Source organism: Hipposideros armiger, unplaced genomic scaffold (assembly GCF_001890085.2).
Source record: "Hipposideros armiger isolate ML-2016 unplaced genomic scaffold, ASM189008v1 scaffold_1179, whole genome shotgun sequence".
Lineage (NCBI taxonomy): Eukaryota > Metazoa > Chordata > Mammalia > Chiroptera > Hipposideridae > Hipposideros > Hipposideros armiger.
Window position 1 is genome coordinate 308,217 of NW_017732529.1, and position 23,161 is coordinate 331,377.

A 23,161-nucleotide genomic window follows, 5' to 3' on the forward strand; every position below is an offset into this window, starting at 1 on the left:
GAGAGGGAGAGGGAGAGAGAATTGTAAGGATAGGTGGTGGTTAGTGTGACGACTTTATTATCTCAAAGGTGGAACAGCCTGGGATGATAAAAGTTTCAAGGAGTGGCCAAGAGAAAGGGTGCCTGAAGTGGAGGTGAACATTCCCAGAGGAAAGGAGGTCAAAGTACCGAAAACTTAGGCAATCCATGTGGATCCTAAAGCCATCCCAGATAATGGCAGTACTTGGAACAGAAGAACAACCCTGTGAGCAAAGTTCAAAGCCATGGATAAATGAAGGGCAGGGAACTACAGGGCTGGGTAGACAAAGCAAAGATATTGAACTGATGGGGGTGTAACTGGTTAAGAGTTTTTATACAGTTGTGAAGGAGTAAACATTAGTTGAGAGTTTGTTTGCCAGGCTTTACATATAACAGTCCATTTCATCCTCACACACAACTCACAAACTTTATATAATGTAGGTAATATTTGTCTCTTTTATGATGAGGAAAGTGAAGCACAGAGAGGTGAAGCATGAACTAGTATCTCACAGTTCATATCCACAATGTTATATTGACTCTCATAAAACGGTAGTGGAAGGTGTCTTAATACATTTCAACTGAAAAAAAAAAATCAGATCTCTTGAATATTGTCAGGGGAGGGGTTAACTTTTTTGGAAAAACAATGGAAATATTTCTTTAAATTTCATTTGCACTGATATTTGTTTTGTAATCTCCAGCAAGTGGCTGCACTAACAACAATTTCATACTAAGTCGTCTAACAGAAATATTGATGCAGTTTGCATTTATCAAGACGTCTGTCTACTCCATGCCTTGATGATTTCTTCAGCAGCATCTAGTGTACTGTCTTTCTGTAAATAAATGATATAATCATTGTTACATATGAAAATAAATTCAAGATGAAGTAAAGATTTAAATATAAATATATATACCAAAGTCAGTCCATTAGGAATAGTCATGCAGTGATTCCGGAAGCAAGTGCTTCTTAACCCTTGGTAACTTGAGCCAGGCCCAGTTGAGCTCCAGCATGACCTTGGCCTTCGCAGTGATGACAGAGCCCCAGAGCATTCATTGGAGGGGCACGCCTTCCCAGTGAATTGAGTCACTGGAAGCCTTGCCCATATTAAGCCACAACCCCAGCAGGAACATGGACAAAGACCAGGAAATGGTGTCTGCAGCATCTTCCCTTCATTTCGTGGCTTAGTACACAGGTCCCAAGCTCTTTAAGGAGCCAGTAGCAAATCACACAAACCAGTTATTACACTGCTATAATATTGGGTTGTCGGAAAAGTCATGACGTATTTTTTCTATGTTTTTCATTGCAAAAATGTGTCATGACTTTTCCGACAATCCAATACATAGCTAAAGGCTATATCCCATTGCTGTCTTGCTGAAAAAGTGCATGAGCCTCAGAAGAATTCAGTATTAGAGGAACTAGAGAAGTGTGACGTCAATCATTACATCATACTATTTTGTGATGCTGGTTGCCAGTTCAGGGCACTTTCTGCTACTATCCTGACACCGAAGAAATCTACAACTTAACCTGCACAGGACCAAAGAGTACCACCAGGAAAATGATTGACAAACTACATACGAGTATAAAGGTTGGACTAAAAACAGTTTAACTTGATACCAGCCAAAACTATGTCCATCAGTGTAGACACTATGACTATTCATAACTACTTGTGGTAGTCCAAGCAGCCTGATGTGCCAGAGAAGACCCAGGCTTGCAAATGACCCTGATGTGGGCAGAGTCTGAGGGCTGTGCTGGTGGGATCAATATTTATTATTTTCATTCATTTGGGTACGTAATGTGCAAAATCACAAATCTCTTTCACAGAGGCTTCTAGTAGACAACAAAAGAAAACCACTCCCTTAGCCCCCAGTAAACAGAGAGGGTGCCAGGTGGAACGAGAATTGAGGAATCAATGCCCATGTTTTCAATGGCTCACAGCTGCTGTGGTCACTGCTAACTATGGAGGCTTTCAGATGTGGGATGTATGTGCACAATATCTCTAGTCAGTGGATTCCCTTTACTTGAAGTTCTCCTTCAGTGTAAATTAAGTGATTTACTTTGCTTTCTTGCCTCTCACCTCACCCAGTTTTGCACATGACCTGACATCCCTTATGTGGGCCAGCTATAATCTCATGCTATTATTGGACTGAAACTTTATCTCAGTCAGGGTGTTTGAAGGTCTTTAGGGAAGGAATGTGTATTGGGGAAATCTTTTTCATTTGAGAAACTGTGCATTTATCGATTGTGTCTACTGCCAATGTTTATATCCAATTCTAAGATTCCTATAAAAATTTTATTCTTTGCTGTTCAGAAAAAGTTTGCTGAAAATACAAGTTTACTAAAATCGCTGAAATCTGCAAAGTCTATCTTCTGCTAAAATGTTTACAAATATGGTGATTCTTTCTGACACACAATCATGAGGATGGTGAATGGTACTACTAACTGGCATTTGCCTAATTGAAAATAGGCAACTCGAGCAAATTACTTGTACATCCATCATTCATTAAGTTTTTGATAGTACTCTAATCTGTTCACTTTAACAGATTTTGGTGAAGCAGAAACAATAATAAAATGTAATAGTACAAATGAAGATTTAAGTGACTATCTGATCTCAAATGAAGAGAGTTTTTCAAAGTACAAATGCAAAGGCAGGCCTCCAAAAGGAAAACAATCAAATTAAATATATAAGTATGGAAACAAGTCAAAGAGGACAAATTATACTCCCACTCTCAATCTATGAAAATATCTTATGGAACTTTTTAGTTCTTTTGGTTGTTTCCAATCTAATAGATAAAATTTCATTCCAGTTTTAATTTTCATTTCTCTTACGAGTAAGGTGGAGCATCCTTTCATATATTTTGACAGCTATTGAGGATTTTATCCATTACCATCGTAAAGTGCTGCTTTTTGGCTTATTTTGCCCTAAATTCAACCTGCTTTCTTTTGATTTCCTTTTTTTGGCATGTTTTGCCACCCTTTTATTTTTAATCTTTCCAAAGGGCTGAGTTAGGTGTGAGAAATTTCCCTAGGGACTTCTTGGTACTGCTCTACTGCCTTTCAATATTGAATGTATTGATGTAAAGGAGGTGAAGTCCACAGTGATCCTCTCCTGTCCTCATGGAGGCCTTGATCTTTTTGTCTAGATGCCAAAGAATCATTTCTTTATCTGCAAAGTCCAATATATTAAACAAAGTATATCTCAGTGTCAGTCATTCTGTGACAATTTTTCCTGAGACACTGAATGCCTTCCTGAAAGGCATTCACTTTCAATTTTTAGATTTGCTTATTTTTTTAAATGGAAAACATTCTCAAAATAAAGCTATAAAATTCCCTTCCCCCCTCCTCCGGGACTCTACGTATTTCATTTGTCTTCCACATCTATAATTTTTCTCTCTAATATTTTCTAATTCTTTGTTCTTTTCTACCTCTTTTTGCTCACTTTTCTTAATCTTAATGTGCTTACAGAAGTATTTAGCATTCTCTGTGCTGTTTCCAATGTCAGCACAGTTTCCAATAGCTTTATTTTTTCCCTTCAATCTCTTACCTGAACTCTGACAGCTGCCATTTCATGTTCTTATATTGTCTTACTCTGTCTTCCCCAAACATTGACACTCTCTGCTTTAGCCTCTTGTTTGAAAGGATTTGAATTTGAAATACCACAATTTTTATGGGCTCTATGACGTTTTTCTGGTTGACTATTCCGTCTGACACTTGTTTTACCTTGTACCTTTCTCTTTTTTTCCTTATATTTTTATAAATTCATAGCTGGTTCCTTTTTATTACTCACTTTGGACTGAATCCTGTTTGTAAATTCCCCCTGCCAGTAAACGTACTGTGCCTAGTGTTCTGGGTAATGAGCATGCTATCTGCTGGCTTTGTCTATGATGTGAAGATGTAGAAGCAGGAACCTTTCGAGGTATTTTCTCTCTACCATCACCTGCACTGTTTTTGGCAACTCTTTCTCATTTACTGGGGAATTTATGAATTTGTTTTGCATTCTCCTAGTTGCTTTTTAATGATTTCTATGAAGAGAATTGGAGGGGCTGTGTTTACCATTTTAAAACTGGAGTTTTAGGTTATTTTTATCTTCCATTAGTTCTGTTTATAACTTCAAGCAACATACCTCTATTTCTAGATCCAGTGTAAGATGAAAATATTAATGGCCTTACCTGTTCTTCTACAAATTAAATGTTGACATTGTTAGTTTGTCAATATTTATATTCTATTCTGGATAAGTCTTCCATACTTTATAGGTTGTGGCTCTAAAAGTTGAAAACAATTTTTACATCATTCTGACTAGGTTTGCAGATGACTGTGTTGATATAGAGTTCCTTGATCTCAGTGTGACTGCTTTTAGTAGCAATTGCATCTTAAAAACAGCAATAATACATTCAGATTTTTTTTTAGTACAGATCTAATATAATGAACTATCTCAGCTTTCATTTATCAGGGATGTATATATCATTTTCAATTTTAACAGGTATTTTCCTGGATATATTGTAGAATTCTGGGCTGATATTTTTTTCCTCATTTAAAAAAATATTTTTATTAAAATACAGCTAACATATTATATTAGTTTCAGGTGTATACAATAGTTATTCAACAGTTATATATCTAAAGAAGAGATCACCATGATAAGTCCAGCAATCATCTGACACCGTACTATGCTATCACAATATTATGGACTATATTGCCTATGTTGTACATTACATCCCTAAGACTTATTTTTTATCTGGAAATTTGGACCTCTTATTCCCCTTCACCTTTTGCCTCCTTTTAACATTTTTCAATTACAGTTGACATTTAATATTATTTTATATTAATTTCAGGTGTACAGCATAATGGTTAAACATTTATATAATTTAAGAAGTGATCCCCCTGACCAGTCTAGTACCCACCTGGCACTATACATAGTTTTTAATACATCATTGACTATATTCCCTATGCTTTACTTTACATCCCCATGACTGTTTTGTAACTACCAATTTGTACTTTTTAATGCCTTCACCTTTTTTATCCTTCCTTCCAACCCACCTCCCATCTATCACCCTGATAAATCTTGTACCCATCTGACACCATACACAGTTATTACAACATTACTGCCTATATTCCTTATGCTATACCCTACATCCCCATGACTACTGTGTAACAACCAATGCATACGTCTTAATCCCTTCCCTCTTTTCACCCACTCCTAAACCTGCTCCCATCTGGTAGCCATCAAAATATTCTCTGCATCTATTAGTTTGCTTCTGTTTTGCTTGTTTGTTTATTTTGTTTTTTAGATTCCACATATAAGTGAAATCACATTGCATTTGTCTTTTTCTGTCTGACATACTCTACTCAGCACAATATTCTCCATGTCAAGCTATGCTGCCACAGATGGCGAGAACCCATTCCCTTCCTTGGCTCAACAGTATTCTATTGTATATATGTACCACCTCCTCCTTATTCATTCACCCATTGATGGAGAACCAGGCTGCCTCCACATCCTGGCATTGTAAGCAATGCTGCAGTGAAGGTATGAATGCACATGTCCCATTGAAGTAGCGTTTTGGGTTTCTTTGGAAAAATATCCAGAATTGGGATTACTGGGTCCTTCTTTGTATCTTGTTATAGCCTTTGTTTGAAAGTCTATTTTGTCTGATATAAGTATTGCTACTCCAGCACTTTTTGTTTTTGTTTTTCTTCGTTTCTGTTTACATGAAATATCTTTTCCCCATCCCTTTACTTTCAGTCTTTGTGTGTCTTTGAATCTGAAGTGAATCTCTTGTAAGCAGCATCTGTAAGCGTCTTGTTTTCTTATCCATTTAGCCCCCTATATTTTGATTGGAGCATTTAATCCATTTATGTTGAAAGTAATTATTGATAGATACGTAGTTTTCCCACTTTACAATATTATTCATATTTTTTATCTTCTCTTTCTTTTTAACCTTAAAGAAGTCCCTCTAACATTCCTTGTAATACTGGTTTGGTGGTGATGAACTCCTTTGGCGTTTTATTGTCTGGGAAGCTCTTTCTTCTTTTTAAATTTTTTTTATTGGGGAATTGGGGGANTGAGAATTTCCCACTACACTTAGATGATCATGAATTTCTAGATAAAAAAATAACTGCACTTGTTTGATTCAAATTCTTCATAAAATTGGTCCACAGTAAAATGATATAAGCTACGCTTTAAGTTAATGAGCATTTAGTTATGGCTTGCTTCCAAATAGCTAAACTACATTGTGATAGATCATACCTAAGAGTACTTTTGGTTGGAACTCAAAAGTATTTAGATCTATTAATATTCCCTTTAATTGATTATGAAATAAGGAAAGAGTCTGTGACTTAAGATCCTTCATTGAGTGTTGTTCATTTCCTGAACAAAAAGTTATGCCCGAAAACAGCAGTGGGGCATCAGTGCTGTGTCCCACTACACTGGAGGTCATTCAATTCCTCCCACTTTCCAAGCACCTTCCTACCTCAGCATCTTGGCCAAGACGTGGCCCTATTTATAGCTCAGTTGACACTGCCGTGTTGCAATTGCATAAGCACAGGGCCTGCCAGTCTTGAAATGTATTTTTTTTAAGCAAATGTTTTATTTGGGTAAATAAAAATTTTGAGGACAACAAAGACTATTAATATTTTTTTAATGGCCAGTATCTAATTTGCATAATTCAGATTCATGTAGCATACATTCGTATTGTACCTTGTATATTAATCTATTGATGTAGCTTTGTTTTATTTGCATAAACATCATATTCAATTGTCCATGAGTTTTTTTCAATTCAGAGATGGGCTGTATTCTTTGACTAGATATTTTACATTAGCAATAATGGAGGAATTGGTTGTTTCCAGCTTTTCCATATTGTAAATAATGCTGTCATGAACATTCTTGCTCATATTTGTTGGTGAACATTTGCATGTTCAAAGGATAAATACTTAGCAATAGAATCAGGGCATCAAAGGGCATGCTCATATAACATTTTGACAAATACTGTGAAATTGCCCTCCAAAAATGTTGCACTGATCTAAATACCCATTCTCCCCATGTTTGGGCAGCAAGGGCTGAGACACCCTCTCCATGTAATTTTAGGCTGAAAACCAGACCCTGATTAAAAATATCTATTTGCCAGGCAAAAGGGAGACAGATGCAATTCTAAGCTTGTGTGTGTGCATATGCATGTGTATGTAAGCACTACACGGCTTAAAGATGCTTTCAGACCATTCCTCTATTGAACCTACGTGTCTTGGAGCCAGGAGCCAAGTGCAGCTTTGAGTTCTGTATCCTGGGATTGGGCTTCCAGAGGTCAGACACAGTCCCACAGTTGATTAGCTGAAGTCCTTAGCACAGGTGATTCAGGAGCCTGGCTGGAGTGACTCTGAGACATGCCAGTTATATCTGCAGTTTTAGGAACAATCTTTGGCAAGTCAGAAAATCACTANTATTCTCTTTTCTTTTTGCTGTCCTGCTTGGGTGTTGTTTGCTACATTGTCTTCTAAATCTGATTCGATCCTCTGCTTCATCTAATCTACTGTTGGTTCCCTCTAATGTAGTCTTTATTTCAGTTATTGTGGGTTTTTTTTCTATTTCTGACTGGTTGTGTTTTATGTTTTCTATCTCCATTTTTATGTTTCCTATCTCTTTGTTGAAGTTCTCCCTGAGATCATTGAGCATCCTTATTACTAGTGTTTGGAATTCTGCATGTGATCAATTGCTTTGTCTCCCTTTTGTTTAGTTCTTTTTCTGGAGTTTTGTTCTGTTCTTTTATTTTGGACATGTTTCATTGTCTCCCCATTTTGGCTGCCTCCCTGTGTTTGTTTCTATGTATGAGGTAGGGCTGCTTTGTTTCCTGGTCTTAGTAGAGTGGCCTTATATAGTAGGTGTGCTGTAGGGCTCAGTAGCATAGTCTTCCTGGTCACTTGAGCTGGGCACTCCAGGTGTGTTCTTTCTGTGGGTTGTGTGTGCCCCCCTGTTGTAGTTAAACCTTGATTGCTGTTGGCACATCAGTGGGAGGGATTGGTGCTTGGGCTGATTGGTTTTGAGAACTGGCTGTTGACTACAGTGAAGGAGCTGTTGTGCAGGGCTGACTCTATGGACCAGGATTTGCTTTAGCAGGGTTCTGGTGCCTGTCCAGTCTGCCCTTTGGGTGTGTTTTCCCAGAGGTGGCCAGGTGATGCTCTGGCTGGGTCTAAAGCTGGCCACCAAGTGTACTAGCTCCAGGGCCACCTGGGAGGGACCCCGCCACAGGCCAAATTCAGCTGCAGCCTGTGCCCTGCCCAGGGCCACCTGGCAAGAGCCACAAAGCAACCTGCAGATAGTTGCCACCCTCACTGGGCTTGGAGGTGCCTCAAAAGGCCAAGCCACAAACTGAAACTGGCTGCTGCTAATGCTGGTCTTAGGGCTGCTGAACCAGAGGGATGGGACATGCCAAAGCCAGATGCTGCTTGTTTGGGTTTTGTGAACCTTTGAGAGATTTTAGGAAAGTTCACAGCATGAGCCACAGCTGGTCATTTACACGGACAAGCCACTAGAAGCAGCTTGAGTATGCTCAAAATTTGGGTGGGGTGGGATCTCCGGGAATCAGGGCAAATGAATGGTGTGAACCAGACTGATGAAGACTCAGATATGGCAGCTGCCTGTGTTCGCATGCCAAGAGGGAGACAAGTCAACAAATAAACAATGGCTTTCACCAACTTTTCCATCTGGGAGAAAGCTGCCCCTCCAGCCCTTGCCCTGATGCCAGACAATTCAGTTCCTTCCCGTATGTCCCTGACATTTTTTGAGCTGCTGCTCCAGCACTGGAGCTCAGAGTGTGTGAATTCAATAGTGAGTAAGTCTGTACATGGGCCCTTTAAGAGGAACACTTGNTATATCTGATACAAGACTAATATCAAAAATATATAAAGAACTCATACAACTCAATATCAAAAAAACCCAAACAATTTGTTTACAAAATGGGCAGAACATCTTAATAGACTTTTTTTTTCAAAGAAAACATACAGATGGCTTAACAGGTACATGAAAAGATGCTCAACATAATTAATCATCATGGAAACGCAAATCAAAATCACAATGAGATATCACTTCACACCTGTTAGAATGGCTATGATAAAAATAAAAAACAACAAGAAATAACAAGTGCTGGTGAGGATGTGGAGAAAAGACAGCTTGTACACTGTTGGTGGGATTGCAAATGAGTGCAGTCATTATGGAAAACAGTATGGAAGTGCCTTAAAAAACTAAGAATAGAACTAACATACAATTCAGCATTTTCAGTTCTGGGCATTTATCCAAAGAAATAAAAAATACTAACTTGAAAAGATATATGCACCATGTTAATTGCAGCATTATTTACAATAGCCAAGATATGGAAACAACTTAAGTATCCATTAATGGATGAATGGATAAAGAAATTGTGGTATGTATATGCTGGGTTGTTGGGAAAGTCATGATGCATTTTTGCATTGAAAAACATAGAAAAATACGTCATGGCTTTCCCGACAACCCAATACAATAGAATATTATTCAGCCATTAAAAAGAAGGAAATTTTGCCATTTGTGACAAACATGGATGGACATCGAGGGCATTATGAAATAAGTCAGACAGAGAAAGGCAACTACTATATGATCTCTCTCATAGACTCTTAAGAAACGAAACAAAACCAAAAAACCCTGCAAGCTTGTATATACAAGGCACAGGTTGGTGGTTGCCAGAGGTGGGAGATTAGGGGGTGGGAGAAATGGGTGAAGGGGGTCAAAAGGTAAAAAGAAAAAAAAGAAAATGGGAAAAAAATGATTCCCTGCAAACCCAAGGCCAGTAATTTAATTTTACAATAGAGATCCTGAGAATNCTCCAGCACTGGAGCTCAGAGTGTGTGAATTCAATAGTGAGTAAGTCTGTACATGGGCCCTTTAAGAGGAACACTTGTGAATGCAGCCGCCATCCCTCCCACTGAACCACAATCTCTGCTGTTTTTCAAAGCCAGAAGTTCTGGGGACTTCTCTCCCCAGCATTGAAACCCTGGGATGGGAAGCCTGGTGTGGGGCTGTGATCCCTCACTCCTGTGGGGGGAACCAACGCAGCTGAGTTATCCCTCCTAATTTTTAATAGTCACTGGCAGGTATAGGACCAGCCTGTTTTGCATCTCTGCCCATCCTACAAGTCTTGAGTGGCTTCTTCTGTATGTCCTTAGTTGTAGGGCTTTAGTTCCCCTAGACTTCAGATGATTCTCAATGATGGTTTTTCTGTAGTTTAGTTCTAATTTTGACATGGTCACGAGAGGAGGTAAACAGAGTTTACCTATTCTGCCATCTTGACCAAATGCTGGGCTGATATATTTTTTATTGCAGCACTTTGAAGATGTCATTTCATTGTATTCTGGTTTCTACTGTTTATAACAAGAAGTAGCTCACTAACACTCATATCTGCTCCTGTACATGTGAGGTGTAATTTCTCTCTGGCTGCTTTTAAAACCTTTAGTTTTCAGCAGTTTGATGATGATGTGTCTTGGTGTGGTTTTCTTTATACCCTGGTGTGGGTGACTGAAATTTAAATGCGTAAGTTGCTTTACACCAAATCTGGGAAAATTTTGGCCATTATTTCCTAAAATTGTTTTCCTGCTAAATTCGCTCTTCTTTTTTGGTTCTCCAATTACATGTAGAGTATCACTTGATATTGTCCCATAGATTTAGGCTCTGTTCACTTTTTCAAAAATAATTTTTCCCTGTTTTTCAGGTTGGATAATTCCTGTGGCTCTGTATTCAAGTATATCTGTATTTTTCCTGTCATCCTCAATCCTTTGTATGTTAAGCCCCATACATTTTTCATATCAGATATTACATCTTTAAGTTTTTGAATTTCCACTTGATTCTTTTAAAATTGGTTTTAATCTGTTTACTCATTATGGCTATATTTTCCTTTAACTTTCTGAACATGCTTATAATTTCTGCTTTAAAGTCCTTGTCTGCTAATTTCTACATATGGGTCACCGGAGATCTGTTTGTATTGACTGCTTTTTTTTCTTTTTAAGGGTCACAATTGCTTGTATTTTCACATGTCTAGTAATTTTTTTTATTAGTTTCAGGTGTACAAAACAATGCAATAGTTATCCTTTTCACCCCTCACAAAGTGACAATGTCCCTCCCCCATCCACTGCCCTCCCACCCCCGATATCATACTTATCTGTTACACTTCCATTGACTCCATTCCCATCCTCTATTCCACATCCCATGCCTATATGTATATATAATTATAGTTGACATACAATATTATTCAACATCAGCTTCAGATGTACAGTGTGGTTTTCAGGGCTCTACACCATCTGTGAAGTGTTCTCCCTAACAAGACATGTCTAATAATTTTTATTGCATGCTAGACATTGTAACATTACATGGTAAGAAGTCTGATTATGTTGTAAACTCAACATTCTTGTTCTGGTAAGCAGTTAATTTCATGGCAGCAAGCTGACATTTAAAAACTGAATATGAGGGCCGGCCGAGTGGCACGATGGTTAAGAACTGGCTTGGGATGCCAGAGGGCCCCGGTTCAGATCCCACATATGAGGGCCAGTGACACTGCCCTCTACAGCTAAGATGCTGAACAACAGCTCAACCTGGAGCTGGGCTGCTGTGAGTCGCCGGCAACGGCAGAGGCTGCAGCCCCTGTGGCAGTGGGTTGCCATGGGCTACCGTGTGTAGCCAGCAGCCAGCGTGAGCAGCCAGCAGCCACAGTGAGCGGCCGTCCAGAAGCCGGCGACTGATATGCCTCCCCCAGGAAGAGTGCAATGATGGTGCCAACTTGGGCCAGTGAAGCAACATCCTCCACAACTAGACTGAAGAACAAAACGACAACAACTTGTCTGTTCCCCTTCCCCCAATTCCCCAGCATTGTTCCCATCCCCCCAATTCCCCAATAAAAATCTTTAAAAAAAACCAAAAAAACCCCTGAATATGAGCACATCATGTCTAGCAATAGAAAAAAAATGGTGATTTATAAACCAGAAGGGAGGACATTATAAATGTGTTTTTCAGTAGAGTGGAGAACTTACTTTAATGAAGCAAAATCGCACAAACTTCTCAAACTGTAATTTGGTTTCTGTATTACAGAATGCTGAAACTGGGATGGCTGACAGTTTCTAAAAAATAAATAGAAAATGAAATATAAAAACTACTTATACTTCAAATATTAAAGTTAGGGACATAAACATTAGAAACAAATAGGTGCTTCTAAATATTCACTATAATTTTCAAAAGGAAAAATGTTTTTAAAATTCTCCAAATAGCCACGAGTGGACTATCATATAACAAAATTAAAGTTAACATTGTTCAAAGCATGTCAGCAAGTTTCCTTCATAAATTAACTATAAAATACAGCACAATATTGCAAAGGCGAATAAACATTACCTTATTTTTGATCATCCATTTTACAAATTTATAGTCATAAGGTTCATTGTACTTCATATCAGACAGGTCTGCATCTAAAACAACAACAAAAATTAGATGGCCTATGTATTATATCTAAGGCAACATGTATTTCATTTAAGTCTATCAAGATTCAAAATTTTTCTCAGAAGATATTCCTAGAATCTGCTGGAGTCTCATGTTGCATGGTGTGGTGGGAAGTGAGGCATTCACAGATGAGCTTTACTTATACTCTAAGGCAGTACTCACATAGACATCTTGTTGATCACACTCATGCATACAGCTCTTAACACTGGAAGAGAGTAGAAAAGGGGAAGGAAAGAAGAGTGTTGCCTTTCTATCTAGAGACAATATAAGACTCTATGATTATTATTAAGGAAATAACATATACATGTATAGAGTATTCATCAGTAATAATTATATCTCCAAATAGTCATTCATTATTAGATTATATGCCCCACAAGGGAGCATATAATAAATATATAAAGTGTCTGTATTGCAGCCCATCATTATCCCTAACTCCTAGGTCAGTGTCTAGCATATAAGTTTTGAAAAGCGTATTTGTTGAATGACTAAATAATATTATTATTTTTAAAGGGGAAGTGTCTGTGTAGATCTTCCAAATGATATCCTTATTGTTTAGCTCTTTCTTCCATATATTATGCTTTTTTAAAAAATGTTAAATTTGGGGGAAAACTTCAAATATGCTTTGGGGAATAACTTCAAATATTTTGTCTCTTGCTCTAATTTTGCTTTAAGGTCTGCACTAGATATTTCTCTGGCATTTAGTATCAGCAATCGATATTTCATATTGTTTCAATTTTATTGACTTCTACTGTTAGATCTTTTGAATAGCCTGAAGCAAATAACATTGATGGTTATTATAATCAATGGAATTTTATAATTTATTGCTCAAAACAAATTGAGGCAGTTATCATCTTTCTTGTATTCACTAAATACTACTAGGTCTCTTCAAATTAACAATGTGAAACCCTTGACGTTGATGAAAGTTTCACCTATATTTAAAAAAAAATCTAAATATGTTTTTAGTTAATGATTTTATTTCCATTCTCCCTTGTGCTTTAAGAATGTAAAAATTCCATATAATAGTGCTCATAATATACTACAATTCATTGAGAACTTACTATTTACTAAATATGTTACATGATTCTCTCACTTATTTGTCCTATAATTCTGAGAGGTAACTAAAATATTCACTTTACAAATGAGGAAGTCAAGTTACTATTTCAAGTATTTCACATTATATGTACATATGTATATTTAACTCAGGTTTGGCTCTAACAAAAATGATCATTTAAGAAAGTTGGAGTTTGTTGTAAATTATGTGAAAACTCCATGTGACAAGCACACAATAGTAGCATATGCGAAGGTAATCCAGAGAAAGGTGATTACTTACAGCAGTAGAAGGAAGAACCAGAGGATATTAACTAACTGTAATTGACATTAGCTATACTATTCATTTATTCTTAAAATGCTTAGAAAAGAGGAATTTATTGCCGTGGTGCTTAAAAGGAAAGAAGGGAATAAATACAATTCTAAAGATTTTATATTTAGAAGAAAGTTAGAATCTATTTTTTTTGAATACTTGAGTCAGAGATCCCCAAAAAAACTAAACAAAATATTTCTTTATTGAAACATATTTTAATAGTATTAGGGTATATAACACTAGTTCAAGATCTAAGACAAACTAGTATAGCATGCAGAATAGACTGACTGAAGATAGAAGAAGAAGCTAGTTAATTTAATGCAATAATCCAAGCAAAAGTTCCATCATTGTCCTTTTGATGTTTAATGTCACAATGTGACAAATTCTATTTAGAATTTACTATCTGGAAAAGTTTGGTTTCAGGAAAGAATTATTATTATTTAAAAAGCTATTAAGTTTCCTTTTATTAAACAATTATGTAACTAATTCCATTTTTCTATTTGCCTTTGCTGCCACAAAGTTCAGTCTCAAGTTAATGCTAATTACAATACAAAATAAACCTAGGTGACTGAAATATTTGCTTCCTCCTCCTTCCTATGTGACATTGTGACATTGATTTTCTATTATAAATAAACATTTCTATGTATATATTACTGCATAGAAGACTTTTAAGTTAGCTCAAATTCTTTTTGAGAGCAGATGAAGTATAAATCAATTTCTGTTAAACAAAGTAATTCCTGTGGAAAATCTTGCAATTTCCAATTCAAAAGCAAAACTATTGGGTTGTCAGAAAAATCATAATGCATTTCTGCAAAGAAAAACAGAAAAAAATACGCCATGACTTTTCTGACAACCCAATATAAGTGATGAAAATTGTTATTTCTTTTTATCATTTCATGAAATGAACTGTACATTTAGACCCAATATAGAAAAAGTGGTTTCCACACTTCAGAGTACATCTTAAGGGGTTTTACATAAAAATAGAGCTTAGGAGTCTGGCAAATACAGCTCTCTGGCAATAGTACAGTGAGAAATTTGGTCACCATGGCCTCTGCTTCTCTCACAACAAATGAAGAAACAATAATCATTGTTATATTATAAAGTCAAAAGTTACTGGCTTTATAAAATTTGGTATATACAAAAGGCTTTTCAAGTTCAGTGGCACATAGCTTCATTGAAATAACATTTAAAACATTTAAAAATTATTTAGAATAAGTATAATTTCTGTCAGAATAAATTATGCTCTTAAATGTACTATTATTAACATTATAGTTTTTTTGAAGAAAAATAAGTTATGTATAAAATGTTATCATGATTCAAACTTTAGATTTGTATGGCATGTCAGAATTAATTATAACAACTTCAGGTAATATAAAGACCATTCCTTTTTGGAGACAGAACTATATATTTGGAATCTAGCTGTGTGACTTCAGGCAAGTTATCGAAAACTTTCTAAGTCTTAATGTCTTAAAAAATGGAACTTTCTTCAAATGGGTACTTGAAAGTACTAGGCATGTAGTAGATGCTCAATAAATATTATTTTCCTTTTTTACTTCACTTCAGTATATCCTAAAATGGAAAATAATCCCTGATGGCATCCACATTCTAGAAACCTTATTTTTTCTCAAGTAAAAAGGAAACTAAAGTTTTACTCACAGGGACAGAGGGCATCCATATTATTTCATGTTTTACATTACACACCAGAACAAGATGACAGTACATTCTATGTTTAATAGGATACCTAGAACAACTGATTCCATAACCACATAACAACAGTCACATTTAAGTTCAAGGACCTAAAAGTCAAGATGATTGTAGAAAAACAATGATATTGTGAAAATCCATTTTTCCTTAGATAAAATACTGATATGGCTTTGACACCAACCTTTTCTCCATATTTTCACATGTAACTTTCCATATATTTGAAATAATAAAAACTCTTACAAACCTAGCAAAGATACATCAGCAATGATGAAGTATCCCCCATCAGGAATTATGGGTTTTAGGCCAACACTTTCAAGTAAATGTACCATCCGATCTCTTTTTACTTCTAACTCTTTTGGCAAGGAATTAAAGTAACACTCTGGGTCATCCATGCGCTTGATGTCAATCCAAAAAGCTTGAGCCAAGGCTTCCTGTATGTCAACATTGAAAAATGTACGAAGGAAATATGGTAATGTTATTTATTGCTGAGTTTATTGGTATAATAAATAACGATTGTCTGAGTAATATTATGGGCTAAAAAGTCATTCAGAGAATTACAGTTGAATTCCTGTGAACCTATGTTAAACTCTATAGATTAATGGAGGAATCAGTCACAACGAAATTACTAAATCTAATGTGAAGAACTGAGAATGAGCTATGAAAACCCAGATTGAAAAAGAGGTATTATATAAAGATGGCATACTTGGGAATTAAAAGACAGTAAGTTGTTTTCTATTGAGGTGAACTGTAGGATGACTTGCTAGATATAAATCTGAAAGATGACCAGAAAAACGATGAGTCAGCCTTTCCCCATTACCTTGGAGGATGCAGTAGAAATGAAAGGTGACCTACTGTGTCGTGCCCCATGGGTATGCAAATCCCTGTTCTAATTATTCATATCCCAGGAAGGTGGTCTAAATGCCACAGGGATTAGAAAGAAGTTTTTGGGTTATGTGGAGTGACTTCTCTACTCTTCTTTAGGAAAGTAAGAAGACACAGGAGTGTAACTGGGCTCAGAGAAAAGCCAATGTTATTTATTAGGCAGCTGTCTGAGAGGGCAATAGGTCAGGAACAGGTAAACAAATCTGAATCAGGGCATACATAATGAACACGGGTCTTTGGAAGCTGGGTAGGCAAGTGTGAACTGGGACAACTTAGAAATATTGGTTCTCAGAGTAAACCAGGAGATCCAAGCAAAAAATCGAGAACTTCAAATAGTTAAGAAATACAGGGGCAGAGCAAAGTGGCCAAATTTTAGGGAAATTAATCACAGCCAAAAGATATCAAGAACTAAAGGATAAATTCAATTACTTAGTAAATAAATTGAGTCCCTATATTAAAACAAGCATTGTGATAAATGCTGGGACTATCATGATAAACAAGATAAACATGGTCCTTGCCTTTGTGAGCCTTCCAATTATTGTGCATTGGTAAGGGCAGGGCAGAGGGATCAAACAGAAAACATTTACATGAACAAGCAGGATATACTGTTCTTTTGGAAGAACTGAGAGAAGCCTAGTGTGGCTGTAGCTAGCAAGAGAGATAGCATGGCAAGAGATGACACTGAGACAGAGAAGGTTGCAGTGATGGAGAAGACTGCATGCTAAAAGCATTCAGCAGGAAAAAAAATTAATATCAATAACTCTCTAGTACTAAAGAAATCTTGGATAAATAAGGATTGGTTGCTTCAGCCTAGGAATCTGTGGTTCCCCTGGAAACTTGGGCCAATTTCAAAACATGGTTGTCTGAGGGCATGGAAAAAAACAACAACAAAAAACAGGCTGCTTAGCAGAAATGGAGAATAAGATGGTTCGAAAAAGATATTCCAGATTCTTAGCTGAAACTTTCTTTTTCTCAGCAACTTATTCATTCCCAACAGTAGGAGACATTATGCTAGAAAATCCAAATCCCAGGAGACAGAAACATTGTCCTAACTGTAAAATTGTACCTGACTCCTCTCTTTCTCATACCCCACATGTGATCCACTGGCAAATACTGTCAGCTCTACCTTCAAAATATATTCAGAACCCAATCATTTTTCACCACTTGTCTCATCTCCATATTGGTTCAGTTCACTGCTGTCTCTCTCCTTGATCACTTCAACTTCTAACTCAACTAAGCAGCCAGACTCCCTTTGATAACACAAGTTAGATCATGTCACTCCTGTGCTCAAAAACTCTCCAGTGGCTTCCTATCTCACTCCGTCTCCACAGTGACAAACATGCTCCTACTTGATCTGGCTCCCAGCTATCTTTCTAATTTTTTTCCTCCTACTCTTCTCCCCTAATCATCCTATCCCAGCCTCTGTACTCTTCACTGATATAAACATGATAACCAGGCTGCCTACCCCAGGGCCTTTGCACTTGTACTTTCAGGAGGTTTCTTCTCTAGATAAGCATGTGACTGCTTAACCTCCTTCAGTTCATAGCTCAAATGGCCCCTTCTTGGTAAGGATTTCAAAGATGATTCCACTTAACATTGTATATCCTCCCCCTTCACACTTTATATTTTTCCTCTTCATTACTTTATTTTTCTCCATTGCATCTATCAACTTCTGACATATTATATTGTTAAAATATTTATTTATTATCTGTGTCCCTCCACTAGGCTATAATCTCCATGAGGGCAGGAATTTTTGCTGCTGTATCTAAAATACTCAGTAAATATTTGTTAAATAGTGGATTTTTTTTAGAGGATAAAATGAGTTTAATATATAATAAAACCAATGTTAGAACTTGCCTTTATTATGATATTAGAGTCACTGGAAAAAGAAATGTAAAATAGATTTTTTTCTCATTCAGTAGGTATTTTTGACAGGAAGTAAAAAAAAAAAAAGTTTACGGTAGCCAACATATTTCACTCTTTTGGCTTTTTAACTGCCTTTCAGAAAAATATATTTTTTTTCAGTGTTCTGATTATTTGCAGAATGATTGTATGTAGATCCCTGTTTTATAAACATTAAAAAAATAGAAACAATATAAAAAAGATATACATTAAAAAGCCTTACATCTATTCCTGTCCCTAACTACTAATTTCACCTATTCTCCTTACCACTACAAATAGCCACTTTTACTAGTTTCATTATGGATCTTTCAGAGATCCTTTAAGAAAAGACAAGGAAACAGTTCCTTTCTTATACAAAATATAAATATACACTGCTTTGTATCTTGTTTTTACTTTACAATATATTCTGGAAATCTTTCCATCAGTAATTATAGAGCTTCCTCACTCTTTCCTTTTCCCTTTCCTTTTCTTTTCTTTTAATTTTAAACAGCCAGGGTATTAGAATATTGGCCCCTAAAGATGCCTATGTCTTAAAACCCAGAACCTGTAAATATGTTACCTTGCCTGGTAAAATGAACTTTGCAAATGTGATTTAAGTTAAGGATCTTGAGACTGAGAGATTATTTTGGATTATGTGGGGCCTAATGCAATCACCAGGATCCTTATAAGGGAAAAAGGTGGAAGGCCGCAGGAGAGTTAGAGTCACAGAAGTGATGTGACCATAAACCAAGGATGCGAGCAGCCCCTAGAAGCTGGAAAAGACAAGGAATGGACTCTCCCTTAGAGCCTGCAGAAGAATAGAGCAATGCAGACACCTTGCTTTTAGCCCTGCAAGACTCATTTTGACTGCTGACCTCCAGAACTGTAAGATTAAAAAAAATTGTTTTGTTTTAAGCCACTAAGTTTGTGGTAATTTGTTACAGAGAAATAGGAAACCAACACAGTCATATAATATTTAAATGTTTAGATAGACCAGACCATGGTTTATTTTAACCAATTGTCTCTAGGTGGATAACAACAATCCCCTATTTTCTGCAATAAATGGCCATATACAGAGAGAGCTTCTTATATATTCTCAAATTATACTAGATTCTAGTATAATTCTCAAATTATACTAGAAGCCCTGCTCAAAAAGGACATGAAAGGAAGAGCTAAGCCAATTCAAACACACAACATAAAGGTAACACCTTCACCAAAAGACCATGTCTCAACCCCAAATTACTATAAAACCTACCTGTAAAGGAGTTGCACAAGTATAAATGCTGTTTTGTTGAACTGTCTGTAAATGTTTTATCAAGTGATTAGGACCAATGGACCAGCCAAGCTGGAAAAGGAAAAGATAAAAGTAGAGCTCAAGATATGAACCTAATCGTACGTACCAAATCTCATAGAGACGCTTAATGCAATCATTAAATATATGCAATTCTAAAATGTTCACACTATGAAAGTAGTGCAGTATTAGTTAGAATCATTTCAACATTTCTTTCTGTGGAAAAGTTTCCAAATGGAGTTACTGCATTCTGCCCTTAGAAGGTAAACAGTGCCTGCAGTCACCATTATCCTTCTCCTCTCTACTGGTTTGCCACTTCTGATATCCCGGAGGTCTAAAACACAGGACCAAAGCTCATTTGAATTAGATGTAGATAAAAGTGACTCTGAATGAGGGTCTATGGGACTCTTTCATAATTTGCTTCTGCAGGCCTCAGTTTTTGATACTCTCTGCTTCTTAGCCATGGTTAGGAGAGGTGAGGTTGGAAGATAAACAAGTTTCAACTGGATAAATTGTTATCGTGTTACACACAGTTTCGTGGTTTGAGTGTGTGGATTTGGAAGCTAGATTGCCTGCCCTGGTTTGAATTTATTAGCAGTGTAACCTCCAGCAAGTCCCTTAACTTCTCTATGTTAGTTTCATTGTCTGTAAAGTGAGGATAATAAATTATACCCCTCATAATGTGGTGATGGGAATTAAAAGAATCAGTACATATAAAGCCCTAAGAGCCTGGCACACCAGGGCCAAAATATCAGCTATTATTATTTTTCTCCTTTTATATAATATGCTGTAATCTGAACATTCTTTGCAAAGAAAGAAGTGTCATTAGTTGGTTATGTATAAAATGAAAAATTACCTTATTTTTTTTTTAAAGAAATGATTAAGTCTCAAAAAGAATAAAGGCCAACAGGAAAACTGAATGAGTAAATAATAAGCAAAAGGTCAGTAAGTATAAAATCCTATGTAAACTGAACAGAGATATATTTAAAACACACAAAAATACCCTTCAGGGAGTAAAGCACATGCCTGTTTTCAAGCAATTAAATTCATCTTACCTTCCAGCCAGTTATACTGAAAGTTTTTCCAGCACTTCCTATAGTGATTGTTCTCTCCCACATGCCTGGAAAAGTGGCTGAACAAGAAAATGAAAAACAAAAAGGTAAAATAAGTGCTTTTCAATCAATCTACATTTGGTATAACCTAAAAACATAAATGTATCATAGTGTGCTCAGTTTAATTATTTCAATAGGTGTTTTAAAGATAATGTTAACTTTAACCCAAGCATAGCTGAAAATGTTACAGTGCTTGAAAACACTGTAATAGGGCACCTAAGTAACACTTAATAGATTAAATAATTTTAAGTAGCAAAATTATTTCCAGGGGCGGGAGCGACAGAGGTGCCAGTAGGTAGTGTTCAGGGCTGGTTCAGTGAGGCAGTCACACAAACTGTGCACCCACTGCTCCGTGTTCGTAGCTGTGTGTTCAGTGTAATCACTCTGTGGCACGGTGTTGGCTGTGGTCCTGGCTTTGTTTACCTCACCTCTACTGGGCCCATTTTCTGAGTCTCTTTCTCCATGATCCCTAGGTCAATGATTCTTAAAATATAGTCCTGTACACAGCAGCAATATCAATATCACTGGGAAACTTGTACAAAAGGTAAATTCTTGGAATGCATCATAGGCCTACTAAACCAGAATCTCTAAGTGTGGGGCCCAGCAATCTGTGTGCATGTGTGTGTACGTGCATGTGTGCATACAAGTATGTGTATTTTGCTAACAACTTTATTGAACTATAAATCTCACACCATATAATTCACTCATAAAAGTGTATAATTCAGTGGTTTGTAGTATATCCAGAATTGCGCCATAATCACACACAAAGGGAAAGTAAATACCCATTTCTAGGGGGGTTAAGTCGTTTTCTTAAAGTAATCTTCTTATAAGGCATGTAAAATGCCTACTAAAATGTAAGGTAGCTAAAGAAATTTCTAAAATGGGTGCATACATAATTTCAGTCTATCATGAAATACCTACCAATATTTGTAAAGATAGGACAACTATATAAATCATAAAAGTTATAATTGTATTCTCTGTGGAGTATAACAAATATCAAAGAAGGAATATTCTAATATTTGATATAAATAATTTTATCACTTCAAGTTTTGATATTTTCCTAGTCTTCCAAAATATTTCAGAAGCACACCATAACACATGTACCACTCTCCTATTTGACCAGAGAAAATCTAAACTATGTACAATGCAGAGCATCACTTCCTGTAAAGTAATAGTATACATCCAAAATCAGGAAGGCTTATCAGTAAGAACAATATTTAGAAATAAAGTTTTTGAAAATAAGAAATACCCAGAGAAAGTAATACAATCCTAGCATATTTTCACTATAAGTTACATATGAATGAAATTAAAAAATACTCACATGTCAAATGTAGGTTTTGTTCACAAAGTATAAATTCTAATTATAATGTTCAAAAGGAGAGCTAATTTGTTGGTAGCTATATAAAAGTGGATTTTTTTTTAAGGAGTAAGTTGATCAGCTAAATAGCTTACAAAGAATTTTATAGTAATTTTCCAAATATCAATGGATTAGTATATAAATATAATATCAGTGTATTAATATAGCTCTTCTAAACAAGTGGTTTCTTTTTGTCATTTTACTGAAACCCAGAGATATTATTTGAATCAAGAAACTGATCTAAAAAAAAAAAAAAAAAGAAACTGATCTAATAAGGACAAATTCTACTATTTCAATAAAAAGGGCCCTAGGTAATTTAAAAATATCTAATGTTCATATCCTCTCAGTCTCAGAAATTTGGGGAGACCCAGGTGTTAATGTAGGCAGATAGACAGAACAGATGACCACAAAACTGAGTGTGACTAGCAATGTAGAGGCAAAAAAAATAAAAAAATAAAAAATAAAAATGCAGGTTTGATGATATAAAAAAAAAAACATATCTAGTATCAGTAAGTTTAGCTTGCAGTTTTATCTGAAAGGCAATTGGTCTTTACACTTCTCATTTATGACCCAGGATCCTTCAATCAGCCACAGCAGCTTTAACAGTTATTCATCGGCAATTTAAACTTCAATAGAAGTCAGATAAAGATAGAAACACGATGAACAGCCCTACATCAGGGAAAACTGCCTCTGTGACAACATGAAGATGATGCTAATTTCATGTGTGGCTAGAAAGCCTGATTGTATTATATTAAAGAACTACTACTGCACTCTGCAAATTGATGGAATAGCCATTTTGCATCTTTCATGTGACAAAGGCCACTGTATTTGATAGACTAAGTTTTCATGCAATCGAATTGCACTCTCTAAATAATGAAATAGTGAGTTCATTTTTTTTGTTTTAACTTTATGGGCTGTTATAGCCACTAAAAAATCTAAGTTAAAAATAAGTATTTTGGTATCTCTAGCAAATAATATTATTAATTAAAAATAACACTTTTACCATGAAAGGTCTATAATGTAACATAAGGTTTAAATACAATACAAGCTTACAAATAATTTCAAGGCC

At 36.1% G+C, this 23,161-nt stretch overlaps 1 protein-coding gene across 1 annotated transcript in view; it reads right to left on the minus strand.

The window, feature by feature from the left end:
• Positions 1-376: 376 nt before the first annotated feature.
• KYAT3 (kynurenine aminotransferase 3) overlaps positions 377-23,161 on the minus strand; it is a 70,347-nt gene continuing 47,562 nt past the window's right edge. Inside the window, exons 8-13 of the mRNA XM_019632817.1 lie at positions 20,679-20,755; positions 19,588-19,677; positions 15,814-16,000; positions 12,401-12,474; positions 12,046-12,132; positions 377-847 (exon numbers count right to left, since the gene is read on the minus strand). Of these exons, the coding sequence (XP_019488362.1) occupies positions 785-847; positions 12,046-12,132; positions 12,401-12,474; positions 15,814-16,000; positions 19,588-19,677; positions 20,679-20,755 (578 nt within the window). The 3' untranslated portion in view covers positions 377-784. The remainder of the gene's footprint in view (positions 848-12,045; positions 12,133-12,400; positions 12,475-15,813; positions 16,001-19,587; positions 19,678-20,678; positions 20,756-23,161) is intronic.